The 26,088-nt window shown below is 38.5% G+C and overlaps 1 protein-coding gene across 1 annotated transcript in view; it reads right to left on the bottom strand.

Moving 5' to 3' along the window:
• The window catches only part of LOC108709012 (short transient receptor potential channel 4), a 111,287-nt gene that overhangs the window by 57,736 nt on the left and 27,463 nt on the right, over positions 1-26,088 (bottom strand). The window contains exon 2 of the mRNA XM_041584490.1: positions 656-1,057. Coding sequence (XP_041440424.1) covers positions 656-1,033 — 378 coding nt within the window. The 5' untranslated portion in view covers positions 1,034-1,057. The remainder of the gene's footprint in view (positions 1-655; positions 1,058-26,088) is intronic.

The following is a 26,088-nucleotide window of genomic DNA, read 5'->3' as shown; positions in this document are numbered from 1 at the left end:
AGCTGGGCCGGGAGCAGCTTTCAACTGGGCAGGGACCACAACATTTCTCCTTTGCTTCTGGGTGCTCTGAACCTAAGTTTTGTCCAGGACAGATTTATTTTTGATTTTCCTCAGATTATACACATCAGGGTAGATCAATGTGGTATGCACCAAGTCTTATGGAGTGTTCAGTAAATTTTAAATCAAAAAATGATGGATGTCGTGCATCCCAAGAGTATAGAATTTACAGTAAACCATTTACTTGGAAGTACAAGGTATAGGGAGAAAACCCATAGTTTTTTGCAAATGTTGAAGAAATAAGAAGTAGGTATGTGACGTACATTGCTTTTAGCACATTGTTGCTAAGCACAACTCATCATTTTTACATATGTAAAGGTAGACAAGTGAGAGTCCAAGAAACACTTGTTACATTCTTATGAAACATTAACATTAATAGATATCTTCAAAAGTAAAGGTTATGCTTGGGCTTATTGCTCTTTTTGACAGTGAAAAGAGCCAACTTGCAGCTGGTTACAAACAAAGGTGGACAGAAATGGTAAGTCTAATCATGGAAATGTAACATTTACATTTAATAGCTTCTGTTATTTATTAGGCTCCATATATGTTTGCCTGCTAACCACATGGCATATACTTTGTAGAAAATTAATCAACCTACCTGTTTTTCTCTACTTGGCTTCTTATGATTTAAAAGTAGTTCTACTGCTTCCACAACTTCCTTTCTTATAGCATGCAGTAACGCATCACCAACATAGACGTTGTAAGACAAAAGTAGCTCAATGAGTTCAAGGTTTTCATTTTCAATGGCAATAAGTAAAGCAGTTCTTCCCAAAGGATCGATGCAGTTAATATTGATCTTAAAATATATTTCTGCTTCTTCGAGTGCTTGTTTTACACTGGCATAGTCCCCTTTCTCTACAGCACTCAGGTATGCTTTCTCAGATGGGGAGAGCTCAGATTCTGAACGCACAATGCGAAGAGGAATCCGGTCCTGGTAGGGCGAGTTGGAGCTTCTTTTATAGTAAAATTGAGCCATGTTTTATGCCATGTTATTCTGTCTCTGTAGGAGGCAAACAGATAAAGAAATGTTATCAGAATTGACCAATATATAAAAAAGTTTAAAAAGCCAACTTCAGTATTTTGAAGACCAAAAGAAAATGTTCAGAAATCTATTCTTAAAAGACAAGGAACAGCCAAAACTATATTTTTTTATGGCCAAAACTCTCTCTCTTTGAATTCAAATTCAAGTATTCGCCACTTAAAACCTGCTGAGTTCATATATAAGTCAACGGGAGAGGTCCAGAGATCAATGTTAGTAGTCTTTCTGACATTGCCACAAAAAAACTCGAATGGAGTTTAATCAAGTTAGATTCCAATTAGATTCGAGTTTTTGGATTAAGATATTTTTTTTTCTTAAATAACCCCTCAATCGAATTTTGTGTATATTCGAATTTTAAGGAGTTTATAAAAAACGTACATGAATTTGAAATTCGACCTCTAATAAATGTGCCTCTTAGTCTTTTAGTATTTTAAAATGTATATATGATTTTATGTCAATAGTTTATTTAAAAATGCCTTAAGTAAATGCAATTCAAAGGCCTTCCCATTACAGTGGTCCATGCACCCTTTCAGTCAGTAACAACACCAGGGATGTACTCGCAAGTCTGTACTTTTACAAAGAAACCAGGAGAACCAGTTCCCCAAACTATCCACTCCCATGAAATTCAGCAGGGATGATGACCAATGAATGCAGCCTGAAATATTCATGTCAAAGTATCCCTTTATCTTCGATCATAGAACACAGAATATTTTCATTCTAATGGGGCTCCTAGGGTGAGCATTCTTTTCACAGGCAGCTGCCTGAAATTCACTTGAAGTTACTAGTTACTTGCACTGGTAAATGAAAAAAGCCAACTTCCCTGAGTCTTGGGGGCAAATTCACTAAAGCGCGAAGTGGCTAACGCTAGCGTAAATTCACCAGCATGACGTCATTTCATTACTTCGCCGATTTACTAACGGACGCTGGCGTAAATTCGCTAGCGAAGTGGTCCTACTCTAGCGCTACTTCGCACCCTTATGCCAGGCGAAGTTGCGCTATGTCGAATGGGACATAACTACGCTAATTCACTAACTTGCGCATTTTACTGAACGTTACCTCTTGCGTCAGACTTGCCTTCACCACCTGAGAACAGGTGAAGTGCAATAGAGTAGATAGGGATTGCTTCAAAAAAAGTTTACATTTTTTCTAAGTTCTAAAAAACGCTGGCGTCTTTTTTAAGGGTGATAGGCTGAAAAAGATCGTAAATTTTTTTGGGGGTACCCTCTTTTCCCCCTACATTTCCTAACATATGGCACATAAACTATACAGTGGGCACATGTATAGGGCAAAATAACAACTTTATTTTATCTTATGAAGCTTTCCCAGGCTTGTGTAGTGTAATGTATTTGCTGCTACATATACGTCCATTGTACTTTAACTTGGCACCGTATGCAAATTAGGCATCGCTAGTGTAACTTCGCTTTACTTGACGAATTAACGCACAACTTCGCTACCTTTTGCCTCCCTGAGCACAACTTCGGATGTTAGTGAATTAGCGGCGCCCTGGCGAAGTGCGGCGAAGTGTGGCGAATCCTGTGCTAGTGCAACTCCGCAGGTTAGTGAATTTGCCCCTTGGACTTTTGCATAAGTGATAGTGGTTTACCAACCTTACAGGAACAGGAACAGTAACATCAAAAAATGTAAGTGTTTTAAAGTAATGAAAATATCATGTAGCGTTGTCCTGAACTGGTAAAACTGATGTATTTGCTTCAGAAACACTACTATAGTTCATATAAAGAAGCTGCTGTGTAGCAATGGCAGAAATTGAAAAAAGACTATATGGCACAGGTTAAATAGTGGATAACAGATAACACCATTATGTTCTACAGAGCTTATCTGCTGTGTAACCTGAGCCTTTTCTCCTTTGAATGGCTGCCCCCATTGCTACTCAGCAGCTTATTTATAAAAACAATAGTAGTGTTTCTGAAGCAAACACACAAGTTTTACCAGTGCAGGGCAACACTGCATTATATTTTTATTACTTTAAAACATTTACATTATATGGTGTTACTGTTCCTTTACCACTGATGAAGTTTAGGTAATCCATTGGTCACTATTATTTAACCCTTTATGCATATCTATGGCGCTGATATGAAAGCACTACCATTTTAATGCAGATTTAACACTTACAAGTTTTACTTACTAAGTAAAGGGTTAAACCCTATTTATAACATAACATTATTATGGATTATCACAGGATAATTACGTTTAGCCCTGTATTAGATATGTTTTACTTGCAAGCATTATTAACTGAATGATGCTCGAATTAAGTACCTGAATGTATACTGGTGTGATGTAAATACAGTGTTATGCCACTGTGATTTGGATCTTAATAACTTAAGTCTGCTAGGAAATCATGTACACATTAAACAAACCCAATATGCTGCTTTTTCTTCCAATAACAATTCATTATATTGATTCATTCATTATTAGTTGGAATCAAGTGCAAAATACTGTTATGTTATCACAGAGATAAAAAAGGAAATCCGTTTCAAAAATGTGGATTATTTAGATAAAATGAAGTCTATGGGAGACAGCCTTTCCGTAATTCAGAGTTTTCTGGAAAACAGGGTTTCCGGATAACGGATCTCATAACTGTACTGCATAGCTGCACAGAAACCGATGCTGTCTGCAGCATACATGTAAAATAATTAGCCATACAGCATGTGGATTTTAAATGAACCTGAGTTTAAAGGAACAGGAAAGGTTAATATTAAGTAAGCCTTTTCAAAAGGTCCATCTAAATATACCAGTAAACCCTCAAAGTAATGCTGCTCTGAGTCCTCTGTCAAAAGATCAGCATTTCTTTCCTTCTATTGTGTACACATGGACTTCTGTATCAGACTTCCGGTTTTCAGCTTAAACCTCCAGGGCTAGGGCTTGAGCATGCTAAATTTGCTCCTCTTCCCTTCCTTCTCTGCTGTAATCTGAGCCCAGAGCTATATGTGAGAAGGGAGAGACTCAGGCAGGAAGTGATATCACACCAAGCTAATATGGCAGCTGCTATCCTATACAAACAGTGAGAGCCTCTAGAGCTGTTTACTGAGGTATGGTAAAACATTCTACAGAATAAATATAGTCTTCCTGCTTGCACTGTTGTGGCTAATCTATTGGCAATAAACTGCTTTCCTTCTCCTTTAAAGCATTCTGGATATGCAGACCCATGTAAGGTATTGTTAACCAGTCTACCACTATTATTTAGAATATTACTTCTATAAGCAAATAATAATATTTCTAATGGACCTGTCTACAGATTATTAGTCTCTCAGCCCCCTTATTAAGATGCATCTCGATAAGTGACAGGGCCCGGAATTCCCTTCCCTGATACCTTGCCCCATCTAGCAGGAGCTGGAAAAATCATGTCCTCAGAATTGAGGAATATTTGTGATTTATAAAAAGCAAAAGGCAGAACTTGGGTTAGTAGGACCATGAGTCAGGGTAGGGTAAATGCATTAGTTAGGGCTACTGTAGGGATAATGCACATAACACATGCTACAATGGGACGAGACAGATTGTGTTGTGTAGCTGAGCCCAGTGCCAGAGAATTTTCCAGACTTGTTTGTGAATGGTTTTGAGAAATAAAATTATCTTGAAGTATAAATTAAGCTGATAAAGGCCCTTGTCAGAATTTAGGTGTCATAAATATAATTCATGTTCCCTTTGTGAGCTGAGCCTGGGCTGAGTGAAAGTACTAGAGTATTACCACTATCAACAGTGGAACATCATGATTGATCGGTAATGGAAGAATCCTTGTTTTGCATTATGGAGGTTCATACACAATGTTTTTGTTTTCAAAGTTGATGATGGTTTAGAAAGTGGGTCCTTTAAGAGCTATGGCACATGAGATGAATTTAAGCATTTTGCCTCTTGTGATTTCTAGCAATTCTTATGGTAATTGCTCCAGCCCTGAGGGTGTAGAACACTTATGAAGAAGGTCTATGAAGAGGCAAATTTGAGGCCGACTGCCTGCTGAGCTGGAAATTGTACCGGTAGCAAGACATTTTTTCCATTTGTCATAGCACATAGACTATTATGGTAATTGTCTGACCCATGAGCGTTTCCAAGAAGTAATAATCTGAGCTGTGTGTGGATTGGTGGGGCCTGAATGATTACTATGGCCACTCAGATTTTCATGTACCATAGCTCTATGGGACAATAAATTGCTGTTAGCTCTATTTCAGTTTGTGGTATACTTTGCAGCATAAGCAAAATAAATGTATCTTTTCCCATGTCACATATTTCATTTCATTGTATAAATCCAACAGAATATATATTACATACAAAATATAAGGAATAAAAAAAGACAATGTCAGTAGAACAGGTTAATAAAGCAGTAGCTACAGTTAGGCCCATAAATCTTTGGACAGCGATAACTTTTTTCTAATTTTGGTTCTGTACATTACCATAATGAATTTTAAATGAAACAACTCAGATGCAGTTGAACTGCGGACTTTCAGCTTTTATTCAGTGGGTTTAACAAAAAGATTGCATAACAATGTGAGGAACTAAAGCCTTTTTTAACACAAGCACTTCAGGGGCTAAAAAGTAATTAGACTAATTAAAAAACTGAAAATGCATGCTCAATTGGGTTCAGATCAGATGACTGACTTGGCCATTCAAAAATATTCCACTTCTTTGTTTTAGTAAACTCCTGGGTTGCTTTGGTTGTATGTTTTGGGTCATTATGAAACACCACCAATCAATTTGACTGCATTTAGCTGGATTTGAACAGACAGTGTCTCTGAACACCTCAGAATTCATTTGGTTGCTTCTGTCCTGTGTCACATCATGGATAAACACTAGTATCCCAGTTCCACTGGCAGCCATGCACACCCAAGCCATCACACTGCCATGTTTTATAGAGATGTGGTATGCTTTGGATCATGAGCTGTTCCACGCATTCTCCATACTTTTTTCTTGCCGTATATCTGGTAGAGGTTGATCTTGGTTTCATCTGTTCAAAGAATGTTTTTTCCATAACTGTGCTGGCTTTTTTAGATTTTTTTTTTTTAGCAAAGTCCAATCTAGCCTTTCTATTCTTGATGCTTATGAGTGGCTTGCACCTTGCAGTGCACCCTCTGTATCTACTTTCATGCAGTCTTCTCTGGATATGGATACACCTACCTCCTGTAGAGTGTTGTTCACTTGTTTGGCTGTTGTAAAGGGGTTTCTCTTCACCATGGAAATGATTTTGCGATCATCCACCACTTCTGTGGACATCCAGGTCTTTTTGCGTTGCTGAGTTTACCAGTGCTTTCTTTCTTTCTCAGGATGTACCAAACTGAAGATCTAATATTGTAGCAATTTCTCTGATTTTTTTTTCTGTTTTTGCAGCTTTAGGATGGCTTGTTTCACCTGCATGGAGAGCTCCTTTGACCTCAGGTTGTCTGTTCACAGCAAAATCTTCCTCATACAACCCCCCCCCCCCTCAAATCAACTCCAGGGCTTTTAACTGCTTCATTGATAATGACATAATGAAGGAATTGCCCACACCTGCCCATGAAATAGCCTTTGAGTCAATTGTCCAATTACTTTTGAGCCCCTGAAATGAAGTGATAGTGTTAAAAAAGGCTTTAGTTCCTCACATTTTTATGCAATTTTTTTGTTCAACCCACTGAATTAAAGCTGAAAGTCCGCAGTTCAACTGCACCTGAGTTTTTTCATTTAAAATTCATTGTGGTAATCTACAGATCAAAAACTAGAAAAAAGTTGTCCAAAGATTTATGGGCCTAACTGTATATCTGTTAAGAACTATACACATGGGAATATTCTTTATGGTTTCAAAGGTCAGAGGCTCTTGCAATAAATATCCATTAAAAAGTCTCAGTGTTTAACCTTTTATGTTTTAATTCATTTTATCTCTTATTCCCAAATAACTTGTTTATAATTAAAATAATATGCTTTATAGAACTCTCCATATATAAAGCACATTAGCATGCAGAGCACCTTCCAATTATATGACTTTTGTAACTAAATGCATAATTGCACCAATAAATCCTGTACCCTTTTACACATGCAATTTGTAATATAATTTCACATTTTAAACTCCACCAACAACAAGCCAGAAATGCACATGTCCTATAGGCAGCAACCCTAATTAGACATTTATGGGATGTACCAGGTTGACACAGCCAACAGATGTAGCATCATATTGCAAAGAGCAAAACAAGTGGCACTGTATACATCGGTGTCAATAACTGTCACATAATGTCATTTTGTTTTCCAAATTACACTGTGAGTATTATACATTCTTTTGACAGTATCAAATGAAACTTTAGCTTGAATTAATCTGCACATGCAGTTTGAACAAATGTTCATGTACAGTATATATAATCAGGCTATGAATAGGTACATCATGAAACGTGTAAGACAGAGATTATGCTGAGAGTCGTGTGATTACAAGCTTGTCTTTGGAGTGATCTCTTGGAGTGCCATATTCTTTGTAACATAATAAAGGCATGCCAACATTTGGTCTCTTAATATAATGTAAGCTATTGTCTCAAAAAACATTGTTATTGTTACTATTACTTTGGAAGGAAATTACCTACAAAAGTAATGTTATCACTCTATTCACTAAGCTTCAAAAATACAACCTTATTCAACATTAGTTCAATGAATGACACTTAGGGTCTGGCCACACAAGCAGATTCGGGGGGATTAGTCGCCCAGCAACAAATCTCCTCTTCTTTGGGGCGACAATCTCCATGAACTGCCTTCCCCCTGCCCTCCGGTGGCTAAAAAACTCCTGGGGGAAGCTTCGGGCAACTTCGGAAAACGAAGTGATGCATGTTCGGGGAGATTGTCGCCCCCAAAGAAGAGGAGATTTGTCGCTGGAGTGACTAATCTCCCAGAATCTGCTCATTTGGCCAGACCCTTATTCTGCACATAATTCTTATCTATTGCCTTAAAAACATCTATAGTTTACAGTTGTCAGATCATCAGCCATAAAGAAACTGACATTTGATCTTCCTGGATATTGTGAGCAGGAGGATATTTAAGGTCACAAGGAAATGCTGTGCTCTTCCTAACAGCCTACATTGGCAGCAATTATTATCCAATCATTGGCCCGAAGGCCAAAGCAAACAGCATGTATGGCCACCTTAACTCATTTTGAAATAAATAATACAGTAGATAGAATAAATAGTCCAGAATAGTTTAAATAAAGTAACTTTTTGAGATCATGGCTTGGTGTTCTTTAGTAACTTTCCTGTTATGTGTCTGTTTATGGCTGTCTATGAGAGTTTTGGAACCTCCATTTGGAAATGGCTGGTTTATATTGTTATGATTTTTTCAGATCCCAATACATTTAATATGTGTGTAGTTTTTTAAGTGGAGTACATGAAATCTGGGCACAAGTAGTTTAACGGCTTTGAAATTTTGTTCTGCATTGTTGCTGTGAAATGTCCCATATCAAAGTGCTCACTTGAATGCGCTCATATGGTGCCCCAATGCCACAATTAGACGCCCTCCTACGGTACTTTCAGCGACTAGGCACATGCATTCAGTATGGCTCAACACCAGAAACAGACATAACATGATCTCGACCAAACCATTACTGACAACATTTCTTAGGAATCCTGCCTTCCAGCCCGGCATGGAACCAACATATCACACAAAGTGGTCCAAGTCCATCTTACTTCACTATACGAGACATACTTCATCCACATACCCATACAATACTTCCTCTGCAAACTATTCAGGACAGAGAACCACAAGTGAAAATCAGACTGTTTGAATACCTACAAGTTTGTCACTTTGTGGATTCTTTTGCAGGGATTGCTAAAAAGACCAGCCCCACAGCATTTGAAATTTTGGCCGCCAATGGACTACCACAAAAAGGCCTTATCTCAAAAATCTACATGTTGCTAGGGATGTAGCGAACTGTTCGCGCGAACTTCGACCGTTCGCGTCCGCCGAATGTTCGCGAACGTCACGCGACGTTCGCATTTTGAGTTCGCGTTCGATTCGTATACAAATCGTTCGACCATTCGACCATTCGAATTCCTTCGACCGCTAAAAATCGAACGATTTCAATTCGTTCGAACGATTGTAAGCATTCGATCGAATGAAAAGCATTCGATCGAATGCTTCGATCGTTCGATTTGAATGAAAATCCTTCGATCGTTCGAATCGAACGATTTTAGCGGGTGTTCGAAGTTCACAAACTGTTCGCATTTTTTGCCGGTGTTCGCGAACGGCGTTCGCGAACACCAAATCGGCAGTTCGCTACATCCCTACATGTTGCTCACTGCTCCCCAAGTACCATCACAGCAACGACATAAGTATATGGACAAATGGGACCAAGCTCTTCCACAACCAATTACTGATACAGACTGGTCTAGAATATGGGACAATGTGGCCCACATGGTATCCTGCATACGGCAGAAGGAACATATTTACAAAATCTTAACTTTTTGGTACTATACCCCAAAAAGACTGCACAAGCTTTTTCCAGAGCACTCCTCTCTTTGTTGGAGACACTGTGGGGCTCAAGGCTCTCTATTACATCTTTTTTGGGACTGCCCACTTATGCAGCCTCTTTGGAAAGAGGTACGAGACCTTCTAAGCCAAATGATCTCTCAATCAATGCCGTTGGACCCTGTCATACTTTTACTAGGCAAACCCTTACCAAAGATTCGCAAGAGTGGGCAAGCGCTAATTGATCAAATATTGACAGATACTCGGTTAGCCATTGCAGCTAAATGGAAAAGCCAGACAATACCCACAATAACTGAAATTGTAAACAGGGTGAACAGCAACAGAATCTTCGAGGCCAACATACTGTAGCCCACATCCAACATAAGACCGACCAATTTCTCAAAATCTGATCCATATGGGAGCTACAAGGTATGGCATCCACCCTGCCCCACTGAGTTTGTCTGAGACCACCCCTGAGACTACCAACACTTATACCTACCCACTTTATATACCACTAACATTTCTATTACCTGAACCGGAACCCAAAGAATTATAACTGGAGTTTTGTATTTCATACCTTTTCCTTTATATCTTTTTATTGTCAGTGATGGGCGAATTTATTCGCCAGGTGCGAATTCGCGGGAATTCTGCGCGAATCGCCGCCAGCAAATAAATTCACGAAACGCCCGCGAAAATTCGGTTTCGTTTCACGGGAAATTCGCAAATTTTCCCGCGAAGCGAAAAGGTGCAAATTCGCCCATCACTATTTATTGTCTTTTGAGTTCAAGTTTAAATGATATACATTTTGCATTCCCTCATGGGGATTACGAACAATAGATGAACATTGACATAGATCTGAATGCAGGCCATAAAGGCCCTATGAATGTTATACTGTACTGACATGCAAATGACAACTAGTGTGATGTTTTAAACATTGTAAAATTTTGAAAACTGTCAGTAAAAAATAAGTTACAAGAAAAAAAAAAAAAGACACAGTTAATTGGTACCTGTGGAGGCTTATTTAAGAGGTTTAAGAGTTTTTTGAAACCACAACTAAACTCACAAACTCTATAACCGCATTGTCGATTGTCGAATTTATTAAAAGATATAAATATAAAAAGTGTGAATCAAAAAAGCACTGAACAATGTTCGTTTAGTATTAAAGATCTTCATGTTTTTTTCGCTTATTAATATATTTCAAATTTTTATAAATATAGGAAAAAAAACTTATTTCTTGAGGTTAGTCTCAGGCCTTTAGTCTCAGGCTTGTGACCAGCCAGCCAGTGACACAACAGCTACTAAGACAAGACTAATTTCTATGGTAAATGCGGTGTTTTGAATAGCTACTGGAAACCACAGCAAGTTGCCCAGCACCTCCTATAAACATTTAAGAACTTTTAGTGATATATGTTCGAGGTAATTGCATAGGTGCTAAAATGTGCCAGTGTACTTGCCACTAGCAACTAATCAGACCTTTGCTTTGATTTTTTTAAACTAGACTAGACTAGACTAAGACTATTTACTTATTTGTTTTTTATTGACAACAGCACTAGTGTACTTTGATATTAAATTAGGCACCATAGGTGCCATAGACCTAAATTTGGTCCTTGGTTCCTATTTACAGCATCTTGTAAATGTATTATTGCTAAAGTCACAGAACAGACATTAATGTTCAGCATTGATGTTAAGGGTCAAATGAAAGCTTCCTGTTACTTACAAACGACTTCAGTTCTCTTCTTCCGATGCATTATTCATACGATATGAACTGTTTTATTTATCAACTTCTAAATATTTTATAATTCTCCAAAAGCAAATTTTCCCTTTCAGTCTTCATTTCTATAAGTGTTACATAAGTTACTTAGTAGGTGATCTGCGATACCAAATCTTCATCTTAAACTCTTAACATTTTATAAGCATTATATAGAGTCCCATAATCAACATGTGAAATACCCAGCATGACTATGCTATAAGACACGAGTACTGTTGATATGAACATCTGCCTGTATTTTAAATGTCTGTGTTTACAAATGTGCTTTTAAGGGACCTTAAGGGTATTTGGTTTCTATCATCTGGATGTGTACAGTATATGGAAATGTAAATATGCCTAGTGAATTGTAATTATTAGTCTGTAGGCTAATTGTTATCTTAGTCTGCCTATTGTGCATGAGATTAATTCAATACTTATTATTCTGTCTAGAATTTTGCTATGTATTTGTTGAAATTAGCATGTGATCATTCAAAACAAGATGACCCTGACAGCTAGAACATTTTAGCATCTCTAGTCCTTACATTGCTTTCTAATTTTTCCTCCATGCTTCCTGAACTCTCTATTTTACTTCTGCCTCAATACAATCTTGTTTGTCCCTTGTTCCCTGATTTCTCCTGCTTACCTATCCTTCTTCTTTCAATGTACAACATTAAACACATTGTTAACTATACTATATTTCTAACATTATTCCCCACAAAATTAACACTCAAGTACCATGAGCAGGCTGGGAATAACCAAATTGGAGAGCCACATCTGATATACAAGCTTCGAGTTAAACAGCACTGTAGAGTCAATGGTTTACTTCTAGAGTCCAGCCAGGGACAACCAAGTTCAGACTAGTCTGCCAGATGATCTCTTGATGGACATCACAATAGCCATAGCATTTAGCATGAGATTGATATAATAGTGGGCCTGGAATATGCATCCTTTGGTGGGCCCCAGGAGGCCTAGTCCAACACTGGGCTCAATATACCTTTAGTAGAGGATATCACTCCTGAAGATTGTTTAAAACAATGTTTATTCTACATGGCAGCAACTTAGCAGCTGTCCTTTACTAAAGGTGTACTGTACAAAGTGAATGGAGTGGACATTCCCTGGACAAGCACCCAATAAGGTAGAAATTATGCAGTTGGTGCAGTTTGTTTGTGAAATACCAGTCCATCACTGGGGAAAACTCATGTACTAACTACACTTTCATCAAACACATTTTTTTTACATCAACAGGGTTATATAAGCTTGTCTCCTTATCCAATAGAATGCTGGATCATGTGCCTTCTACTGTGGTCTAGCACCTTTGGGTTCTCCACTCTATTTCCCCTGTGCTTCCATGTATGAGTTAGCACTTGTTCCAGTTAGGGATGTAGCGAACTGTTCGCCGGCGAACTTGTTCGCGCGAACTTCGACCGTTCGCAATAAAAAATTAAAAAAACAATTGCAAACTAACCATCTGAGAATATCACTCTCTACATCATACTTAGGGGCATATTTATCAAGGGTCGAATTTCGAATTGAAAAAGACCAACCGAAATTAAGTTGTTTTTTTTTGGTCGAACAGGTCAGTTTTCGATCAAATACTGTAGCTCCGTATTCGGCCGAATTAGAATCATACGAATCAAAGGAATAGCACATTCGATCGAATTCGATTTGAAGTTTTTCCCCCAAAAAAACTTTGATTTTTCATAGTCCACCAATTGACTCCAAACAGGTTCTAGGAGGTCCCCCATAGGCTAAAACAGCAATTCGTCAGGTTTTAGGTGGCAAATGGTCAAAGTCGAATTTTTAAAGAGACAGTACATTTTTTTTCAAATTCGAATTGAATTTGGACTATTCCCTAGTACACAAAAAATTGCTCGAATCTGGAATTTTTTTCATTCGAAAATTCACCTCGACCTTTGATAAATCTGCCCCTAAAAGTTAATTTAAAAGTGAACAACCCCTTTAAGTCATTATTTTTGATTCCTATGGTGAACCAATTTGCTTAAAGGAGAACTAAAGCTTAACAAAAGAAGTAGCTAGAAATGTTGTAAATTGTGTTTTGTGCTTCTGTACCAGCCCAAGGCATCACAGCCCTTTAGCAGTAAAGATCTGTGTCTCCAAAGATGCCCCAGTAGCTCCCCATCTTCTTTTCTGCTGATTCACTACACATGCTCTGTGTTGCTGTCACTTACTGAGCTTAGGGACCCACTCACAATATACAGTACACATAGAATAGAAATGTCACAACATAAGGCTGATTAGTAATTAATACAGATAATTATTACATGGCAGCACAGAAACCAGCGTAACTAGTATCAGCATTTAATAATCAGCCCTGTAGCATCAGCTTAAATTACAGACCAACCTCATTTTCTGCTTGATAATTAGTGACAACCCCTAAGCTCAGAGCCCACTAAGCATGTGAGTGTTACAGACACTTTCCAAGATGGTGACCCCCCTGTGACAAGTATGAAGTCCTGAATCATTGCTGCTATGTAGAAGCTGAAACATTAAGCTGGTGCAATAAATTCAGTATATAAAATACGGCATTTTTAAAAGACCAGCATTTATTAAGATGAGCCAGCCTTCTAGTTCTATAGAATTCAATTTATCTGCAGATGCCAACACATTGCAAGACAAAGTGCTAACATATCCAAGTGATCCAGGCCTAATAGCATTTGATTTTCTTAATCATGCTTTAATAAATTAAAAACTAGCTTGTTTTAATCAGGCAGATGGTGTCTGCGGAGAACATTTAACCGAATCCAAAAACATTTCATCAGATTTGGAAACAGCATCTTTGATCAAATCCTCTCTAATCCAATGTATAAATCAGAACAGTAAATGCTTTTTCTGCAAGAAAGCAAATTGGCAGAGCGACATTCAGTAATAGGAAAGCAAATGCTGAGAATATGTCAGGAAAAAATGTTGACCAACACTTTTGAATACTTTGCAGCATAAAACTTTCACTGCATTCAAGTGCTAATGCGGAAAATAGGGGCCATGCACTATATTTCTCCCACAATGCAGTGTTTTACTTGAATTCCAAGATAAGCACACTACAAAAGTCAATTTTTACACTTATTTATTATTACATTTTCCCAGAAATTTGGGAAAATTTCACGATTTCACGATTTTTTTTGGAATTTTCACCCAAAAACTCTGAAAACTTCAGGGTATTGCACGAAACCCAGCGCACATCAATCGTTGGGACTACTCCCATTGACTTATATGCAACCTTGACAGGTCTGAGATGCCGGATTTTCAGATTCTGACTTTTCTATCCTCGGGGTTTAATAGAGAGAGAGAGAGAGAGAGAGAGCGAGAGAGAGAGAGAGAGAGAGAGAGAGAGAGAATATGGAGAGAATAGGGCCAATTTATGAACAAACCCACAAGTGCAAGTGCTTCAAAATGGCCACAGTCTAGAGTGCACGTTAAAGGGATTCTGTCATCTGATTATTATGGTGTAGTTTTTATTTCTAAATTACACTGTTTACTCTGCAAATAATTCACTCTACCATATACAATTAAATTCTTAACCCAAAAAGTGTATTTTATCTAGTTGAAATATTAGCGTCTATGCAGCCATCTAAGGTCATTTTGCCTGGTCGTGTGCTTTTCAGAAAGAGACAACACTTCAGGAAGGCTTTTGTTTCTCCTACTCAATGTAACTGAATGTGTCGCAGTGGCACATGGATTTTTACTATTGAATGCTGTTATTATATCTACCAGGGAGCTGTTATCTGCTTACCTTCGCTTTGTTACATTGCAGTGCAGCAATTAAGAGTTTATCAGAGCACAAGTCTCATGACTGGGGGCACCTGAGAAACTGACAATATGTCTAGCCTCATGTCAGATTTCAAAATGAAATATAAAAAAATCTGTTTGCTCTTTTGAATAGCAGATTACAGTGCAGAAATCTGCTGGAGCAGCACTATTAACTGATGCATTTAAAAAAAAATATATATATATATATTTTCCCATGACATTATCCTTTTAATGCAATTTATTAAGATACTTGCAACCAAGCAGGAGCCTGCACTTCTACATGTTTGCCAGTGCATCTATCCTGCTTCTTCTTATGAATGCTTTGCAGCTTTGCCTATTGATGCAGGGGAAACATGGAGCTACTGCCACCTTGGACCACGTAGTAGTTGCAGGGTTCCCACAGCCAGTAGTGATCCTAGAGGGGGGCGGGCCCTGGTGCGTGACGTGCAGCCGGGCCCACCCCCCTCCGTACGGCCGCAATTGTCAGTGGCGCACGGACTGCCGGGGGGCCCTGAGGGGGTGTGGGCCCTTGCCCGCTCGCTCCCCCTGCTCCCTCGGTAGTTCCGCCACTGCCCACAGCAGGTCTTGTCAACAGATGTGCCCAGACTTGCACCTAGTGAATCAGATGCAAATGCTGCTTTGAAAGTGAGCCCTGGAAGTGATACAACCCCCACTTTGAATATACTAGATGCACCTTGCAACATAGAAAGTTAAATAGGTTTATTTTAAGCCTTTTGCGCTCTTGGTTAATCTCTTTTAGAAGATTAACTAAGATTTAAGATTGCCAAATGTGTAGATCTTTGACAAGTGGTTGACTAAACTAGGCTGATCATATTATTTGGCACCAGGCTATGCTGCAGACAAATTACATTAATTGCACAATGCATTGCCTATTAACAGCATAACCAAATTAGCAGTTTCCCACACAAACATTTATTGCTTACACAATGTAGCATGGTCCCCATGTTCCGCCCTCCTTATACGTTTCGTGCTATTAGTCAAATAATGTCTAATGGAGCGCCTCCCTGTGGTGAAAAAGGGGCCATGCCACTATAGGATGCACTTTTTGTTGTTTGGTGTGGTATTCGTTTTTTGGAATTATTTGATTTAAATATTAAATTATGGCATGGTATGGGATCTGTTATCTGGAAAGCTCCAAATTAAGGAAAAGCCGTCTCCCATTTTATCCAAATAATGAAAATGTTTAAAAATAATTTTAAATTTTCTCTGAAATAATAAAACAGTATCTTGTATTTGATCCAAACTAAGATATAATTAATCCTTATTGGAAGCAAAATCAGCCCATTGGGTTTATTTAATGTTTACATGATTTTCTAGTAAGGTATGAAGATCCAAATTACGGAAAGATCCATTATCCAGAAAGACGCCGATTCCGAGCATTCTGGATAACATGTCCCATACCTGTATATGTTACATTGTAAAATTGGATTGAAAAAGACCAAAGTCCATCAAGTTCAACCCCTCCAAATGAAAGCCGGCATCCATACATACACACACACACTGAAGGGGCGGCGATCCTCTTTATGGGTAAAAAGTTCCCCTGCTGTAAGCAATAAATATTTGTGTGTGAAACTGCTAATTAGGTTATGTGGTTTATCATTTTTTACACAGACAGGGTTGACGTTGCTGTATTGCCCTACAAGAGTGCAATAAAGGCATTTTAATTTTAAACAATCCTGTGGTGCTGGTCAACCTTGTCTGCTTATTGTATACCAATAGAAGGTAAACACTCCTTTTGGGTTTGATTAATGTTTATATGATATTTTAGTTGAGTTAAGACATGGGGAACTAAATTACAGAAAGATTCCTTATCTGGAAAAGCCCAGGTCTGGAGCATTCTGGATAAAAGGTCCAATACCTGTACTTGTAATACTAGGATTGCATTCTTAAGGTGGCTGCTGACGTAACAATACAGATGTGTTAGAGCTGAATCCTCAGATATACAGGTAGAATCAATAGAATTACTGTATACCTGTATCTCACGATTTAGAAGTAATAGCGGCAGATGTTCGGGCACTGATCAACGAGCTGATTGATATCCGAGTCTTTTGCCAATATTGGTTGGCTTAGCGATGCCATACACACACTCATTTCATACGATACAATACTATTGGCCAGCATATGGCCACCTTTAACAAGAGTGTCTGATAACACCAATGCTCTCTAGAAACAGCAATCCAGCAGACCTCACTGATATCACTAGTTGCTCTGTATTTTGCATTTCAGGTTCTTGGTTCACGTGATTGTTGCGGCGCACTAAACCTATTTTTAAGCTCTGAACAGTTGAACAGAACATCCTCTTAGTGTTTGATTCCAGTACAGTAAACACAATAATCTAACTAGCCACACCAAATCCGCACTGAATTTTCCTCCCTATTCATCATTACATTTTCCTGAGAAATTCTTGTTGTAACAGCGTCCACTCACCCTGGTCATCTAGCGGTGCGAGGGGGTCGGCGGGGACGCCCGCCACGCTGCCGCTCCTCTGAAGTCCTGGGGCCTTAGAGCGTGCACGCCGCACTTCTCCTGTTTTTTATAAGCGCATGCGTGCTGGCGTTTGACTCTTCTATATCCGTACCCCTTCTGATTGATCTCCTGGTTTGACCCTTGCCTGCCTGACTCCGCTTGTACTCTGCCTGCCCCGACCCGGCCTGATTTGACTACGCCTTCTGTTTACTCCTTGTACTGCAACCTTCTGCCCAAAAGACTTTGCTTTACCGTCATGTCCCTTTGCTTGTCCAGAACCCTTAGCTTGGCACCTCTCTTAATAAGACCTGACGGCATCCCCGAGGTGAATGGTGGCTGTTTTAGGCAGAAGCAAGAGCCGAGAACAGGGTGCTTAGCATTGGTTTTTGATTTAGGTTGCCGACCGTGACACTTGTGCTGGAAAAGTCTCAATAAGATCATAAAAAAATCCAACTCTGCGACTCCTGCTCGAATAACGCAACTTTTTTGAAAATCCAGCGCAACTCAGGATATCTTCGGGACATCTTGGAGAACTTTTTTATTCAGACTTTTAACACAAATCAATGGGCATCCGAATAATTTCAATGCGCGACAAATTTTATGCCCGGAACTATTCTGATGGACACGAACATTTTTTTTGACACAGCTGATTTTTAGACAACGAATTTTCGCCACAGTTTTGTGAATTTATTCGTTGGTGGCAAAATGTGGAGATTCACATCGAATTCGCGCCTGGCGAATGTATTCACCCATCACTACTGGTGGCGTTACATGTTCAATATGTCTGCATGTCTGACATGTAAAGATATTATCTTACTCCTAAAGATAGAAATAACAAGGTAGTTCAAAGAGAAGAAGTCATGTTGATGCTTCAAGGAATCTGAACAGATGGAACGGGCTGATTGAAAGATAATGATTGGTGTTGAGTGACATTTGAAAAAGTGTCACTCAACACCAATTGAGTGACACTTGAAAAAAGAAGATAATGTGTCCAAGGACAAGTTTTATAAATAGCAACTTAATTGGGAAGTAAATGGTGGCGATGTGATGATAAGAGTGTCTTCGATATTTAAGGAAGATTACCCACAACAAGTCAATTCTATACAGTATTTATTGTTACATAATGTAATAGTCGTCAATATCTTGCTTTTATTTTTAGCCTCCATAAGCCAACAGGGACAACTTATTCCATCTGCACTTATTGGCAAAAAGGACAACATTCAATGACAATTATAGTTGTGTGCAAAGCTCAAGGCATAGAAACAGTATATAAATGCAAGAATCTACTACTCAGTTGTCTTCTTGACAACCTCATTTATGAGTCAAATTTGGATGAAAATAAGGTTCGTCACCTGACCAAAATTTCATCTATAGAATATTCCTTTGATTTATATATTTTTTTATACCTCAAAGTATTGTACAGTAGTGTTGCATGATGGAACCCACAAAGAACATTTATACATACCACATTGTTTGCCTTCAGCTAAGGTATTCACTATAGCCAACAATAACAACATCTGCCAGCCCAGGTGACAGCTGTAAAAAATATTACATCAAAAACAATTCATTATGTGAGCTCCCTATCCAAACAGCAAATGATTTATGCAAAAACACAATTTTTAAATGTTTGTTTTCATTTTGAGCCAGAGAAAGGAGAGAAGATAAAAGCCACATTTCAGGAATTAAATATTATCTAATGGTCAGCCTTGGTAAGCCAAACTCATTATTCTCAGCCTCAGATTTTCTCTGTTTAAAAATCAATGCATACTTAAAATATTGTAATTGAAGGGAGTTATATTCCTAAAAATGAAACATTATTGGTGGGGGGGGGTGAAATATGATCATGAAACTAGACAGCACCATAATTTATCCAAGGCCAAAGGTGACATATCTGATTCTTACGCATTACAGCTGAGTTATTATTGAACGATACGGTAAGAAAGGTAATATATAAAGAACAGAACTAAATTAAAATACAGGTCATTTTTATAATGCAGATCGATAATGATGCAGAGATAACCTGAACAGTGCATTAACAAATGAAAGGTCAGTTAATGCATATGAGATGTATTCGGGATGGGCATCAAGCCCACCTTGCAATATGCGGATCAACTCCAATTACTTCATCTAGATTCTAACTGTTCTAGTCTTATTTAGTGTAAGTGCAAAAAACATACTTTTCAGTGTCACTTACATCTAGGTATTGTATCTGCTGGCAACTGAAAACTTTCTACGGGTAAATGGAAATAATCAGGCATTAAAAGATGTCACGGGACTACATAAACCATAAAGACACACCCTCATCTCCATTCAAAACTCACACTTGAATATGAACAGATTCATTTCAGTAAAACATATTTCCTTGTTTATCATGTGAAAACTAATTTATGGGAAAATCTGCAATTGAATTAGGAGATAAGGTTTTCTTCCCCAAGCTGTATCTGGCCCATTGTCTCATACCCATCAAACTGCACTTTTACCAGTTCTTCTAAACCCACAGTTGTATCCTTTCAGCTGAATATTCCACTACCTTATGTGGGTCACTGAAACTCATTTTAAAGGGTTTCTATTACCTAATCTCTCTCTGCCTAAAGGAATTGTATAGCAAGAGCCCCCACAAGGGCAAAAGACCAATATCCATGCAAGAAACCATGGATCATATAATGCTGTCAGATCAGGGTAGGGCTTGGCCAAGCCGACCGTGCGCCTTAGGCAACCTGGGTGGCCCCCACGCTCCCCACCCAACCGAATACCCTCCTGTGTGTGCATTCGCTGTAACAGGGGAAAGAACACAGAGGGAATGGAGAGAGTGGCAGAGGGGTGGGAGGGGAGAGTGTGGCAGAGGCTAGAGCTGTGAGGGGTAAGTGCCCCTCCCATTGTTGCACCCTTGGCAAGTGCCCAGGGTGGGGCATGTATGTCACGTGGGCATGGCTATGATGTGACAATCAGCAATTGATCGCCATGTCAATCAGGGGAGATCCTGCCCAAATAGGGCAGACCGGGCAGACTGTCTTGACACAGGCAGCCTTTCGGAAAACCGGCTGTCCAGGTCAAATCCGGACAGGTGGTAACCCTACACATAGGCCTTTACGCCCACTATTTGTCATCTTACTTGCCCAAGTTAAGGAGAGCTGGTGGGCACAGGCCGCTGAGGTTCCCATATAAAGTCTTGTAAAAAGTCTTAAAGTCTATTATAACATTCAAGGTAAAAAGTCTTGGCTATTATAACATTCAAGGTAAAAAGTCGCCAAAACATGTTACCATGTAGACAAAATGACTGTTTCATTCTAGAGAAGCAAAATATTTTTTTCCTATAAAGTGCAAAAGACACTTGTTTTATAAAAAGTAGTAGCTTTAGTCAACTATACTGTATGTAAAAAAAAATCACATAACTGCAAAGGCTTCAGAGCAGGGCAACCAGATGAATTAAGACAATGGATAATTAACTTGAGTAGACTTGGGGTAATTTTTTATTAAAAAATATGTGTCTCCAAAGGCATATAATCAATAGGTACAAATGCATGCAACATCAGTGCAATAAAATCTGCACAGTAAACCTATATCTTCCCTGACATATCAATTTAAAGCTGATAAAATATGATATACAGAGTCATAGGTCAACAATGAAGTGACTTGCCTCTATTCTTTGTGTGATATAAAGGTCTATATGACAACTGACTGATTCAAAATGAAGTGGTTGCAACTGAATAGGATCTTATTGTTTGGCGAAGGGAGTTAATTATTTGAACAATCGCCTACTGGCCCATCTGAAATAACAGATACGTCTCTGATGTTGTAACTGATAAAAAGATTATAAAATCCTTTATTTCCTTTAATACAGAAACATATAACTATTTAATGAGTCAGTTGTTCGTGAAGCAACAACTGTAATAGAATTCTAACAATGTAAAACTATCTATAAAATGAATTTTGGGGAAAAAAGGAGTTATTAAGATGTCGCGAGGTCACCTATTCCAATTAGAATTCCCCCTAAATATTGGGAAGGGGGTTTTTTTTTTACAGTGAGAGCTGTGAAGATGTGGAATTGTCTCCCTGAATCAGTTGTACAGGCTGATACATTAGATAGCTTTAAGAAGGGGTTGGATGGCTTTTTAGCAAGTGAGGGAATATAGGGTTATGGGAAATAGCTCATAGTACAAGTTCATCCAGGACTAGTCATTTTGGAGTCAGGAAGGAATTTTTTCCCTCTTTGAGGCAAATTGGAGAGGCTTCAAATGGGTTTTTTTTTGCCTTCCTCTGGATCAATTAGCAGTTAGGCAGGTAAAAATATAATTAAAAGGTTGTACTTGATGAACGTGTGTCTTTTTTCAACCTAAATTTACTATGTTATGGAGCTGATGCACACTTTTTGTATGAAGCAGTTATCGCATGCACATCGCTACTCACATACTATGTATGTGTCAAACAAATCTCAGTGGAATTTTCACTGGTGAGTCATATGCACAAAGCTAATAAATATGACATTTCGGGAGTTATTTATTAAAGTTTGAATGCCATATACTTGAAAAATTCTAGTTTTTTTTTAAATATAAAAATGGAATTTTTAGTGAAAAAAAAAAACCTCAAATTTTTCGAGATTTATTATACCCCGAGAATGGAAAATGTCAGAATCTGAAAATTTCAGACCTACAGCGGTTGTTTATAATTCAATGGGAGATGTCCCTATCCTACTGTATTTGGAAGTTTCCGTGGTCTGCGCTGGAATTAGCCAAAAATACAACTATTTATGAATTTTCAGGCAAAAAACCAAAAACAATTGTGCTTTTTGTGAAAAAGCCCAAAAAAATCAAGCTATTCAGGAAAAAACTTCATTACATTTTTTCGGGTTTGTCCCCCAATCCAAATAAATCATGTTTTTTTTATAATAAGGTCCAATCGGGGATTCTAGTCTGGTCTGACTTTTTTAATAAAATGTTCAGGAAAATTTGGATTTTGATAAATAAGACCCTATGACAATGACAGTTACAGATTTCCATAAGAATTTGCTTTTTAAATGTTTTGTAACACAAGAAATAACTTGTATTTATTATTTTATAAAGACAATAGTAGGAGCCCGACTCTAAGCCCAGAGCAATGGCAGAAAGTCAAGGAGTAGAAGTCTACATTAATATGCTGCTTTACTATTGATTAAAAGCACTTTATTAAGGCAGAGTTGCATCATTGAAACTGCTGACAATTAGACTTGACAGTGCAGAATAGTGTATTTATTAAGACTAGTCCCTGATGCTATTTAATTGGTAATGCTCACTTTGCATATTAAACTAACTGTAAAGCATTGCAGTTAGAAATAAATATTAATATAACTGACCGCAACAGTTTTATAGGTATAGTATATCCCTATTAACTGTTTCAGCATGTAAGCCTTGGGATGATGAAATGATTATGATGATGATTCAAGTAAAACCATTTTAAAATCCTCCAAAAAAAGCATTTATTTTTCAGACGAATGATCTAGGAATGAGAACATCAAGGCAGCCAACCAACAACTGCCTTCTCTGTGGGATAGAACTGCAATAAACACAACAAGAGCCTAGGATGAATGTGCATGGGCCATGACTTTATTAACATAGGAAATAAAGCACAAACTGTTAAATTGTAAACTTAAGCACTGTAACGCTTGAATATGTAATGACAGTCAAGTCAATGCAACACTTGACAAAACTCCATGGGAATGAGCAGGCCACCTGCTTTGCTGGTAACTTAGCTCAGCTGTGCTTTGATAAGAAAGTGAAGGCAAGGTAACTTCATTCCAAACCCCTGGGAATGCTTCTTAAGGATGTACCGAACTGAATTCTGCTAAACAGATGTGACTAAAAAGACAACCCCAACCCAAAGCGACTGTCTTGCAAGGCAGTGGCATAACTAGAAACAACTGGGCCACCCTGCAAAAGATCTGTAGGGGGTCCCGGTGTTTACCCTTCACCACCCCCATTCCCCCCCAACCACTGTTGGTGAGTCAGCCACCACTTGTGTAATTTCAGCGCGTGGCAAACTTTATTGCATTGGGGGACTACAATGCAGAAGACCCAACGCCCTGAGCTCTTTAACCCCCGGGCCCCCCTTCAGACACAAAGTCTCCTGTGATATACTTTTGCCACTGATGCAGAATGCATTGGAGTCTTTGGGCATCTTTTTGTGACAACTTTCTCTGTACAAAGTACATTGGAGTCTATGAGGTATATTTATCAAAAAGTGAAGTAAGAGATCACCACAGTCCTCTAGAGTAAAATTTTGCCACTCTGCCTTCATTTCTATAGGATTTTGAAAGGTGTAGTTATTAAAAGATGAACTTTCTAGTTCACCCATTCACTTTTTGATAAGTATTTTTCCTGTGATATTTTGCAGAGGTTTCAAAAAAATATTCACCTATGGAATTTGGCATTTCCCTACAAATCCATATAGACAAATACAAGAGATCCTCTGCACTCAACCCATTATCAATATATTTAAGACAGAGACATTTTGTGCATACTGCTACTGAAAAATGCCTTACCCTTTAAACAAAACAGGGATTGTTTGTCCATATATTGCAATAAATTTAAGCTGGCCAACTACGTCAAAGTCATCCCATATCTGGCCAGTCCTATGCTCAATTTTCATCTCATTCATTAAGAATTCAATTGCTTAATTATACATTTTACACAAGGACTAAGTGTTACCTGCAACTTACTTGCTGCTTTTAAGGTTAAAACTCCCAAACACAGTTGCCCTTTTATTGGCTCCTACTATTGTCTATAGCTGGAAAGGGTGGGAGCTACAAATCCAAACCTGGAAAATAATTGTGCTCATCAATATCAAGGATGTGCACTTCCTTAAGGAGCCCTGTACTTAGCGGATTATTGAGCACTAAGAGGAATGATTTTGCACCAATTATTACTATTTCACTTGCATCTGGAGAGTTAATACATGCCCCCTAACTGCTTATAAAGTGCCATACACTCCAGTGTTTGAAATTGAAATGATTTGTTGTTGATTAACTGAGCCTTTTCTATGCTGATGGCAAAGCCTCCTTCCCTCCAACATCAGTGTTTGTCCTTTTCATCCAGGATTTTGTTAATGTAACAGACTTTGGGATTAAACCAGACTCACTAAGGCACCAACAACTGTCATGTCTAGGAGAAATCATTAGCTCCCTCAAAACACAACAAATCTTAATATTTAAAACACACTAATGGAAACCTAGAAGTGTAAAATCCATGTCTGGATGGGAAGGCTGTTATGCATATAACCTTATTCACATAAACCTATAAATAGAAGTCTGAGAAGTTGTTTGCCAGGAACCTACAGAAGCACAGGGCATCATAAATTCAGGTTTGCTCAGATCAATACTATTATATTATATTGCCCAGAGTTTTATTGGAATACCATTAATTGTTTTCCATATCCATTTAAACAGATACATATAAGGAATGGGTGAAGTGGCTGTGCAAATAAAAATAAAATCACAAGCAATGACACAGGAGGTGTTCTAATAATGCTATAAAGCACCCCAGCTGTAAGTGCAGTTACTATTTAAAGAAATAAACTGGAAAATTCCGGCTAATCTGTTCTAAAACCTGAGCTAATACACTATATAAATAGTTCTTTAACTTGCCTGTCTCAGTGAAGTGCAAGTTAGGGGACCAGAAGGGTCTCCATTATCTGCCTGTGGGTGCTGAAAAAAAAACTGCTGCTGCTGTTATTTGCCCTGCTGTCTGTGGTCTGAATCATAAATAACTCCTCCCATAACGCCAGTTTATGTTCTTGGGGTCCATAGGCACACACATGTGCGGCTCACTTATGAACTCTGGGCAAATTTGCAACTGGCTAGTAACCCATACCAATCAATGATTAGGCTTTTTGAGCCAGTTTCAGTAAGAACAATGGAACCAAATATGTGATTGGTTGCCATGGGTTACTGCCCAGGTGCAAATGTGTCCCAGTGTTTCTAAATAAGCCACTGTAGTGTGTACCCCCCCCCCCCCACCACTAAGGAATATTATAGGCTGGTCGCCCCAAGGCTGTCAGACAGTATAATGGAATAGAATTGGAGAGAGATAAATAAAGTATAGTGTATCAGATGAATGGAATCTTTATTTTATTATGTTGCACAATCGCAAACATGAAACTTAACAAATGTATGACCCTTTTGATTAGTCAGAGCCACTACTGGTTGTTTACTATTGATGGGCGAATTTATTCGCCAGGCGCTAATTCGCGGCGAATTTGCGCGATTTGCCGCCAGCGAATAAATTCGCGAAACGCCAGCGAAAATTCGCCAGAAAAAATTCGCCGGCTTACAAAAAAAATTTCGCTGCGTCATTTCGCGAATTTCGCGCGAAATTCCCGAATTTTTCGGCAACGCGAAACGGCGCAAGTTCGCCCATCACTATTGTTTACCACTGGTTTAAAGTAGACCAGACAATACTAACAGATAAATCTTACTCTAATCTAGCCCTATAAAAGGGAATCATTTCAAACATTCCAGGAATAAACTTGTGTCCATAGTTGTCGCAGTGGGCACCCTCGCTGTGCAGTGCCTTAGTAATAATGCTGGCACCAAGATGATGGCATA

The sequence above is a fragment of the Xenopus laevis genome, chromosome 2S (assembly GCF_017654675.1).
Source record: "Xenopus laevis strain J_2021 chromosome 2S, Xenopus_laevis_v10.1, whole genome shotgun sequence".
In the NCBI taxonomy this organism is placed as follows: Eukaryota; Metazoa; Chordata; class Amphibia; order Anura; family Pipidae; genus Xenopus; species Xenopus laevis.
This window is presented reverse-complemented; position numbering and strand designations above follow the sequence as displayed.